The sequence below is a fragment of the Aulonocara stuartgranti genome, assembly GCF_965226115.1.
Source record: "Aulonocara stuartgranti genome assembly, chromosome: 23".
NCBI lineage: Eukaryota > Metazoa > Chordata > Actinopteri > Cichliformes > Cichlidae > Aulonocara > Aulonocara stuartgranti.
Genome location: NC_138958.1, coordinates 14,460,415 through 14,471,585, shown reverse-complemented (window position 1 = coordinate 14,471,585; position 11,171 = coordinate 14,460,415). Strand labels below are relative to the sequence as shown.

Below are 11,171 nucleotides of genomic sequence, written 5' to 3'. Positions count from 1 at the left end.
GATGAGAATTTTGGTATTTTATTGTTATTAGGAGGAGTTAAGAATCTATTTTTATGAAATGTCTTTATAAATCAAGAACTGTTTTGGTGGCAGTGATGATTTTAATCATTTGGGAAATCCATGGTTTAAAAGCTTGTAAAATATTTCATGTTATTTATTTAGTATTGTTTGCATGTTATGTTGTTACTGGCTGTGTATTTTGCTGTTTTATTGTAAGCACAAATCTTCTACAGATCTCTTAAACTGTTTGTTCTGTTTTAATCTCTTAACCTCATCCAATCTATCACCTGCTTTATGAAGATGTTTAACTTATCTCACATCTCCATCTCAAAGAGTTATTAAAATGCTGAACATGCTCTTAGTTCTCCACTACATTGCACAACTGACATAGTGTGGAGGCCTCTTCCCAATTAAACACAGAGGGGAATGAATGTAATTTGGATCTGTGGGTGAGTAAAGATGAAAAACCTTACAGGATTTTTGAATTTCAGGCAAAAGCCAAATATTTAGAAACTTGAGATGATTATAAAGAAACTCAAGTTTTTCACCATTGCAGCTATTCAGAGGTCTGACAACTGATTTCTGTAAGTGAATGCATGTTTTTGGTATTGTACTGATAACGTTGTCAGCAGAAGTTCAGGTTGCTGACGGAACTCGGGCTTAAAAAAAAGCATGCATGAGGTGGTGGTAACAGAGCTGATCCACACCTCAAAGGTCAAACAGAAGTCTCATTGCACGTGTGCTGTTCACAGATAAGTTAACTTCCTTGTCCAATGTGAGTAGGGAAGAGGGGGGAGATACCGAAGTGAGTTATCAGAGCATTGAGATGTATCAGGTAACCTTTAGTTTCCCTCATAAATCTGTGTTGTGAGTTGGATCTTGACGCTTCCTCTCAGTGAACACAGCAAACTCAAATTGTATAAGCGGCCATTGGATGCGAGCTTTGACCCTAGAAGATGTTTGAGAACAACTAAAGTGTAGTAAATGTATTCCAGCCAGTACCCAGGGTTTTAAACGACACCTCACTAGAATGATAAAAACAAAAACCCCTGCCACATGACAACATCTGCTCAGATGTTGATCACAATATTTTTGAGCATCTTAAGGATACAACTGAACCAGCCCGGGTCAGAGAGGTACCACCGCTAAAGCCCACAGATCCAGAGGTCTAACCTCCAACATCCTAATGCAAAGCAACCAGTTTCAGAGATCTGCTGTCCACTCAACGACTGGCTACAGCTGTTTTAGAGTTATGGAGAAGGTTTTAATATTGTGGCTGATCTCTCTTAATTATTTTCTACATTAAATAGTGTTAAAAGTAGTTATTGTTGCTTTTGAATTTTTACTTCTATTTACTTTTTTTCCCACTACAATTCATATTTTTTTCAACTACGGTGGTCATGTAGAGGTTCACATTTCTAGTTTTTAGACTTTCAATTAAGCTTAGTATTTCTGTCAAATAACTAACAGATCTTTGGCTTTGCTGGGACATGTTCTAGAAAAACTGCATCATTGTGCTTTGGTCGCAGCTGGACTTGGATACGCAGTAGAATCATTTACTGATTTCATCATGGTAGTGCTCACCAAACCCACTGCCGCCTTATAGATGTGGAATGCCCCGTGCCTCATTTTAAGGATAAAGGTCATCACTCATAACAACTTCCTATTGATTTGGAGTAATACACTGGGTACATGGACACATGGATTCAAATTATTTATACTTTTACATTTTTATTTTATGGTCCTGCTATTTTAAAATCAGGAGTGTTTGGATTGCACTGTCATACAGGGATGATTATTAGGCTTCCAACATTGGGAGAAAGAAAAACCGCCCAAATATTTTGTTTTCCTGCATTTTTTTAAGGAAGGTACTGTAGATAAGATCAGATTCTTAGAGTGATCAGGAAATAAGAACAACAAAAGGAAAAAAGATCTTCAATCGTGAATTTACGCTTCATTAAAAAAGCAGTGATGCTGAACTGATCCGCTAGGTGGTGCCAGAGGTCCGGGTATGAGGACATGTTTTCAGTAAAAGAGCCATTTTTCAAAGACCAGTGTGATGGAAACTGGGCCCTGTCCGCTGGACGTTACTGAAGAGCACTATGAAATGTAATGGGTCCATGCTCGGCCTTGTGGCCCCGGCCTTGCAAAGCTTTAGATTACTGGTTTTTGGACCCCCAATGGACTTCAGGCTAGAAATCCTCCAGAAAGGTAATATTTTTCATAGTGAACTTCAAGACTGCAGCCAGTCGTCAGGTGTATTTGTAAAACATCTGAATATTTGAAATCTGTCTGTGCATAAAATGTCAGAAAGAAACGAAAAACAGGGATTATTATTCTTTTAGTGCCAAATGAACCTATTTAGACATCTTTAGTTGTCTGACTAACTTTCAGAAACTTCCAAATGTGGAGTTTATACCACAGAAACATGCAAAATGATCAAATATTCACATTTAAGAAACTAATTTTCTGTCAAATAACTAATCAGCTAATTTATTCAGCTCTAGAGTAATCCCTGGTGCCTAGGTGTCGGTGAAAATATTAAAATTTTCATGCATTGTAAGCAAGGGGCAAGAAAAAAAAAAAGCAATACATTATTGTAATCATATTATTTGTCTAAAGAAACACTTCATAAAATCATTGCCCAATTTGTTATTATTCATCAAACAATTGTATCACTTTAGTTCAGGCCTTTTCTGTTGTGAGTGGCTGTGTGCAGACAGGAATAGGACCCAAGGTGCAGACTCCGGAGACAGATGTGAACTCAAAACAACTTTAATGTTAAACTCAAATATAACATAACTGGAAAAATCAAAATAAACTTACACCGGCAGACTGACAGAACACACAGCTAAGTAAACGGTAGATCACAACACAGACACAAAGAAACACAGGGCTTAAATACACAGAGGAGCAATCAGGGAATGGGTAACAGGAGGGAAACACAGCTGGGGCAAATCAGAACTGACGAGGAAGCGTAACCTGAACACACTGAGATAAGACAGAGACCTTCAAAGTAAAACAGGAAACACAAAACACAGACTGAACAAAAGACACAGACTCACATGCAGGCACTACAGTGGGACCAGGGCAGACACAGACACTGACTGGACACGGGGATATAGCAACTAAGGATACACAGAGATGCGAACTAGACAAGGGAATACAGCTGACAAGGGAGACAGAGCAACTAGAGAAGACAGAGACATAAACCATAAGACAGAACTCAAAGAAACCAAAGACTAGAAATGATAAATAATATAATAAGACTAGAAATGATAAATAATATAATAAACTCAAAAACCCTGGGTCAACGACCCAAGCATCCTAACATTTTCGTGTGTGCTTTTGCCATAATTGTGACTTTAGATCAAAGTACTGTGGATTTGCTTTGCAGAAAGGACAAGATTGAGATTGCAAAATTGCAGTGATCAGGTGTAACATATGAACACGCGAGGTTTCATACTGTTAATGTGCCACATTACTTTTCTTAGGGAGTTAATAAGTAATGCATGAGCAATACTTTGCAATCCCAACGCAGTTACATTTACTTAATAACTGGTGAAGCTTTAGGAAAAGAAAATAGAACATGATTCTGCTGTGCCAAAAATTGTTAAGCAGAAAAGAAGCTTAAGAAGGGTTGTCTCATAGTCTCAATAACTTCCTTTAAAATTAAATTAAAACAATTAATGACTCACTTTAAGAGTGATTAAATGTTATTAAATGTAACTACTACTTAATACTTTCATTAATTTCAATTATCAAGAAATGTGATTTCATGCAAATCACTGAAACTCTCTTTGCTGGATTTAAGGGCATAATCCAGCAGAGTAACAGACAGCTGTGCTGTCGTGGTATGAAAGATCAGTCCTGTTACATCTGAACAGTCAGCAAGGATTATACCAAAGACACAGCATCTATCTGAGGAAGGAGCACAGTTTTTATTCAATTACACTGAAACAATGTGGAAGTAATTTTATTTATCATTGGGCGCTGCAGGGCAAGAGATAACATGTAACTGATGACCACTTGTTTTGATAACGCTAATAGGATAAACAACACAATAATCAATATGAGTGTTGTTTCAGATGGTTGGAGCATGACTTGTATGAAAGCAGAAATAAACTGTTTTGGCTTTTGATAAATGTAATTTCATTTTTCTCAAGATTTCTTTCAAGTACACATTTTACAAAGTGCAGAAAATTTAATCATGTTAAAACTTTCAAAGTATAAGAGTGTCAAAACTATGGTGCAATCTTATGAAAAATCAGCTGTCCCTAAATTAATTACTACATTATATGTACATTTCACAAGCCTCTTCACACTCATTTTCCACTGGTTAGTTTCAAACTGTACAAACCTACTAAATGTCGCTGCACCATTAGAACATAACCAATGTCCTAGAAAGTAAACACTTCAGTATATATGGCTCATAGACTGTATGGTGAGGAGGGAGCTCTGGCTAATAAAGTCCTGTCTGGAAAACAGTAGCAGATCTTGGTATTTTATAACACTTGCTGAGTTGTCTATCAGATTCTGACTGAGATTATTTCTTTTTGCAACCAGAAGAGTGGCCCCTTCAAAATACATTTGCATTTGTTTTACTTTTCAGACCCAGAAGCTATATTCATGCTCAAGAGGAGAGTAAACTAGCCTCTGTAAAAACAAAGCCATTGTATTTTTATAGGTTGTAAAATAATCCCTAAAACAGTAGTTTTAGGTGGATAAAAGGCCTTAAGGTTAGTCATGTTAGAGCAGGTATGACTTTGCTGCATGTATGAATGCACATTAAAATAATACATTCATAAAATAAACTTTAATTCCATTTAACCAATAGTACCAACAACAACATTTGGTCAGTTAGGCAAGAATTAGACATGACATTTTCTATTTCTATTTATTTATTATTTGTTTATTTATTAAAGTATCAGGTTAATTTGGCAAACATGTTGTCTTTTCCACTCCAGTTCAAAATGGGGATGCATTAGCAAGCTAATGCTAATTTGCTAATGCTAACGTTGACTAAGCTAGCTGGCAACAGTAGCTGCATTTTGAAAAAAATAGTATGATGTTAAGGAAGGGTCCATAAAGAGACTCTGTAAGACTTTGTAAAGAAAAGAAAGGTTCACTTAAAGAGGCTCTCAGATACAATTTAACCGTGGTTCCACTGAGCTGATGTGTGTCTAAATTCCTCGAAAGGCATAGCAAAGGTTTGTCTATTAAGACTTTGACTGGAAAGCCCCAACCTGGAAACAGACCTTCATCCAAGTAAGTAGAAGATACGTTACTGACATAATATCACAAACAAAACTGTTAAAAAAAAACTTGGGAGCATTTAAAACAAGAGGTGGGTCATGTGAAAAAGAACGTTTTCGCAAGACTCTGTTCCTGTGAAAAACTAAACTCCACCTCATGATTCAGTAACTTGAATGATTTTCTGTATGACTCAGTCTCACGTTGTTGTGGAAGAATTTCACAACAACTCATCAACCTTCACACACCGTGCTGACGGATGTATGAACACCTCTGCTTGGAAGAGCCATACTTGTTCAGTGTTTTTCTAATTTAACTGTCATGAACTTTAACATTTACATAATAACTAAAGACTGTGGATTCTGAGATGTAGCTGCTGGAGTTTTCCAACATCTCTGAGCACTGTACAATCTGACCTTGAGGTGAATTTGCAGGGACATTATGTCAACACACGTCCGACAGCTCGAGACCAGCAAACTGCCAAAACCTCTGCTTTTGTAGAGGCGCTCACACTTGCTGATAATCAGTAAATCAAGTACATTTAATTAGCATATGGATTTCTTAATTTCTGTGGGAGCAGTAGGTAGTAGTAGTTGTTGTATTGCATCTTAGTGCTTCCCTACTGGGTAGATTTCACAAGAACCTGTGCAAATATCCCTTTGTTTTAATTTTTTATTTTTTATCCCTGTCAAACATGACATTTGCACATTCCTCCACTGAGTTTAATATATGCGTTATGTGTTGTGCTACTGAATTTAGTGTCAGAACAGGTAAGAATCCCCTTTTATTTAACACAGACACACATACAAAATATACAGCACAGACTTTATAATTGTGATTACATTTGAAAAAGTAACATGAAATTAGGCCTGAAACCGGTCTTCCAAATTAAAGTAGAGAGAAATAAAAAATGAATGCTGAATGTAGAAAAGTTATCACAGAGCGTATTAAAACAGACATGGTTCTACACGTAGTCAAACCTCTGGTTTGTCTGCCTTTCATCCATACTCTGAGCTTTGTAGGAGTCGTTGTAGACGGGCCGGGATCTGGTGTCAGGCCTGTACATCGTGTTCTGGGAGGCAGCTTTGTAGGCCATCCCATCATACCTGAGGGATAGCGTCACATACATCAAACACTGAAAATATAATCTATGTGCGTACTGTATTTTGCCCTATTTTGCAGTTTTCACATCTCTGCTACTTTATTGTTCAGGAACAGAGAGGTTACTGTCCCTACCAATCTTTTTAAAGATCACAAATAGTTATAAATTACCGGTGTTTCTCTGGTGTCATTGCACGGCAGGCCAGGCACATCAAGATGCCACCGATGAACAAGATAGCGCCACCGATCCAACCCACGAAAAGTGCAGGGCCAAACGTATACCTGAAAGATTATTAAGGTTAAACATTACCAAAATTAATTCAGCAGGTAATATATTACTATATATATATATATGCTAATTTCAGTTTATCTTTACCTTGGCGTCAGAGCTCCCGTTAGTCCACCAACATTGCCTGTACTGCTGAATCCACTGGCAAATGTAGTGAACTGAAAACTTTGTACAATCAAATTAGCAAAGGCTGACACCCCAGCAATCCCACAGACACCTGAAAAAAAATCCGAATTAATGCTGGTATTATCGCAAAACCGTTCTTCTTCGATATCACCTGAGCATTGTTAGTGAAGTAACCTGCAAGGAGAAGCATGATCCCAGCCGACAGAGTCATGGTGGCTTTCAAGTTGTCCTCCATGTTCCCCATTTTCAAGCACTTCAGCGAGAATATGGCGATCAGTAAGCCGATAGCGCCAAGGACGATCCCAACAATCATCAAGGCTCGGACGGCTTGGAGCAGAGCTGAAAATCAAAGTTATGACATTTAGCATATGTTTAGGATATATCTGTTTGTGAGATTGGTATTACCTTGTAGATACTTTAAGATTTATCAAAAAGAAAATGAAAAAAGAAAAAGAAAAAGCTGCCAATTAACTCAATGAGTTTAAATAAATAAAAGATATACAATATTCAAACAACCCAAACCTAAATATATTTCAAATGAGTAGAAAATTGAAATGTATTATAATACATAAGTTCAAATTTTAGGTTTAAATATTTCTGGAGTGTTGCAAGTTAAGCATGCATGTTAAAATATCTTCTTTTTATGGTTAATGTACTGCACTGTATGTTTTAGAAGGCAACACTGTGCCTTGTACAGCTTCAGTTATTATGTACTAAAGGTAATATATACAAAAAATGTGATTATGATTTGACTACGCAACATTATATTAAAAGGTTTAAATTAACTTTTACTCAGCATCATTTATATTCATCCAGTCATAATCAGCTCTTTTTAAAAACCACTTGAAGTTTTGACAATACATTTCGCTAATTATATTTTTGTACTTTTACTTCTGAGTACTTCTTTGATCATGGCCACCATAATACAAATCACACACTAGAAACTAATTATAACTGTAAGGTAGCAGCTTCAATAGTTCAATATATTTTGTCACAGGAAAACGGCAGGTCGGCCATCATTAAAAGTTTCCGCTGAAGATAATATCTGGCATGAAAGAGACAAGAGATATCGTCATTAGAAACTGAACTTGCTTTTATTTTCGTAATTAGTTTGAAACCGTGGTTAAAATGAGTAAAATGTAATACAAAAAGAGATCAAGGTGTTTTACAGCATAATACAATCAACTATTATGCAAGGATTTCTACCTTCTTCTACATATATTATGGAAATATATGAATCCATAGACATACAAGAATAACTGGGCTGAATTACAAGTTTAGCAGTAGTTCTAAAAAGTCTCTGAAAGGGGATCAAAATCCCCGGCAATAATAAATATATTAGTTTTACTGATGCACATGTGCATCATGAATAGAGGCAGGAAAAGCCCGACACTCACGGCATTCAATTTCAATTAAAATGTTTTAAAAAGGGAGAAAAAAAAGCACATTACAGTTATTTTCCAGCACTCATAAATCAAAGCAGCGTGTGGTGAAACACACTGAACTAAATGCCATCTTTCAGCGTCCTCAGATATTGTACCTGTATTATTCTAGATTTAATCCCTTAAGACCTTATATACAATATGCTCTACACTACATTCAGCTGTTAAGTACAGAGTGTGGAAATGTACTTTACATTGTGTGACACTCTGCTAAAGCTTGTGCTTGCTCAGCTAAGCTTTGGATGTCTCATCAAATTTCTATTTGATTCCGGAGAGACACCATCTTTTCTGCAGTCGACTGCATTTTTATTCCAGGGCTGGTCGGAAAAGTGGCAGGGGGTGGAAATGGGGGGGAAAATCTGCCCTAAAACCTCCCAAATATTCTAAAGTACCTTCCGAGGTCCTTTAGAAAATGTTCTCCTTAATCCGACATGTCGAGAAATATTTGATAAATGTCTTTTTCTCTTGGAGTGTAATTCTCTTACCTGGCAGGCCAAGTATGGTGAAATAAGGCCGACACTGTGTGGTACCGTACGTCGTCCCTACACACGACTTCCATAAACCAGAATAGGTATAAAAATTTGTTATTACTGTAAAAGATCGGTCTTGTAAGCTCCACTCGTCCATTGTTGTTGCAGCCGATATTAAAAACAGGCCCAACGTCGACAACATGAATCCTATTAACTGGGTCATTGTGGCAGCCATTTTAGATGTTCCACTCAAACTGAGTTACCACCAGAGTCAGACAGTCATGAAATGGCAGTGTTTGACTGCTGCCTGCTGTTATGTAGGCTTCGACATGGAACAGACCTTATCTGATGTTTACCCAAGACTTACTTCCAGGTTCCGGGAAACTGTGGGGAGCACATTTTCCCCTCCTTTCGAAACAGGGTGTGAAAACACACGCCAAACATGGTTCTTTGTATTGTTCTTCTTTCTGAATTAATATTTAAACCACCTACATGTATTGCATAACCCCCCCCCCAAAAAAAAGTCAATTTCATTTTTTTGCCATGTCCGTTGGTATTATTGATTTAAAACATACCTGGCAGGCCGAGGATGGTGAAGTATGGTCGACACTCTGTGAAGCCGGAGCTCTGCCTAACACAGGACCTCCACAGGCCCGAGTACGAGTACACGGCTGTCACAACGTTGTCAAAGAGGTCTTGTGTGGCCCACTGGTCCATCCCCGTCGCGGCGATTATTCCCGCTATTCCTATCAAACTCAGAACGAAGCCTAAACTCTGACACAACGTGGCTGCCATGCTGCCGTCTTCTTTCTGCCGCTGGAAACCGTCAAGTGCTCTCAGCTCAGCCTTTCCTCAGCACTGCAGCTGTGTTTGAATATGATATCGTCCAGTATGAAGTCTAAAAGGACTTTACCAGTAACCCCGCGTGTTTGCACTTATGTACAGATTTGGGTGGAGCGTATCAGTATCAGTGTCGATTAATGTTGGTAAGGAGTGTTCGTCGTGTAGAGGGTTGGAAGTCTGTTTGTGAGTTTGTGTAAATGGTCTTTGAAAATCTAAAATGAGGAAATGATGATGGTCTTTTGGTAAATTTGGAGAAGGAGGTCATTCAGCTTCTATACCAGATTTGTTGGGTAGAAATGGTAAACAGGCAGGGCCTTATATAGCGCTTTTCTACTCTTTTGGAACACTCAAAGTGCTTTATACAACAATCATCTGAGTGTTCGTTAATCTAAAAAGAAATAAAGTTAGACCACTTCATTTGATTTTAGATTAACAAACACTCAAGGTCATGTTTTAGTCATGCCATGAAATTGATCCTTTTACACTATTTTCTTCTGCTTTAAACACGTCACCACAATAAATGTGTCACAAGAATGACCTACTTCCTGATTCTGAATGAATCTGAACACATAGTGTGCAGACTGGTTTTTTATAACTAAGTCCAATAGGTTCTTTCTACCTGGACTGTTCAGACTTGGTTTGGTCAGATTTGAGTGACAGTAGCTGGAAAATGAGGATCATACGTTGCTGTTTTATAAAAGTAAAGCCAAAGCCAAACAATCCAGAACAATACAAGACAGTCAGATTGTGGGGACTTGGCTCAAGAGGGGCGTGCTCACATTTGGACCTTGAAACTGCACAGTCAGGCATTACACAGCAGACTCTGATTGCAAATGTCAGCACACGCCTCTTGAAAGTTTCAAAAAACAAGCAGTCTTTTAATATTTAATCGTAACGTCATAAGCACTTTCTGCAAAGTTGTTAAGCTAGCCAACATGCTACCATTCAAAACTGACAAGAATCTTTCAGGGACCATTGATCCATCTACTGTTCGCTAAACCCTCAACAGAAATGGTCTCAGTAGAAGGGCGACTGTCACAAAAACAACCTCAAGAATATTTTAAGGAAGAGGAGAGAAAACGCCAAGAGGCCAAATTCCCCAAGAACTAAATTGAAAACCATAGCAACAGGAAGTGATGAGTATATGTGAAACTTTTGGATTGAATCATCACTTACACCCCCCCCCCAAGAATGATGCAGGAAAAGACAAATATTGGAAAAATCCAAATTTACAGTACAAACAATACAAAAGCTGTGTAAACAATTTCATATTGGTGAGATGGGATCCAAAGTATTTAGCTAATGATTACAAAGGTTTCAATGAAGTACGACCCTTTTTTGTTGTAACATAACATCATCTCAGTTTCTGGTCATATTTTTGTCCGAGATATGTTGTTATAGTCACGACATAACAAGAAACAATAACGAGAATGATATCATTAAGACAATCTTGTAAAGATGAGGACAGTTTTTCTGGTTTAATACGAATCAGATTATTTTTATTCTGTTATGTTATAATTGAATAGATCAGTTTTGAAAAAACTGCAATAAGCTGCCATGTACTTGGACTTGTTTTCTTTCTTTTAAATAACTGACAAAATTAGGTTATTTCAGAACAGGGCATGCGGGTTTAGGCCATGTCCTGAA

General features: G+C 37.5%; 1 protein-coding gene across 2 annotated transcripts; it reads right to left on the bottom strand.

The window, feature by feature from the left end:
• Positions 1-4,915: 4,915 nt before the first annotated feature.
• LOC309700952 (claudin-18-like) lies at positions 4,916-9,588 on the bottom strand. Of its 2 annotated transcripts, none has more exons than XM_082524879.1 (5): positions 9,257-9,588; positions 6,944-7,108; positions 6,731-6,860; positions 6,526-6,636; positions 4,916-6,359 (listed from the first exon to the last, which is right to left on the bottom strand). In XM_082524879.1, the coding sequence occupies exons 1-5, from the start codon at positions 9,474-9,476 to the stop codon at positions 6,218-6,220; spliced, it is 768 nt and encodes a 255-aa protein (XP_082381005.1). In that variant the 5' UTR covers positions 9,477-9,588; the 3' UTR covers positions 4,916-6,217. The 2 variants fall into 2 exon arrangements, with proteins under 2 accessions (XP_082381005.1, XP_082381006.1); XM_082524880.1 differs by lacking the exon at positions 9,257-9,588 and adding an exon at positions 8,697-9,046.
• Positions 9,589-11,171: the final 1,583 nt, after the last annotated feature.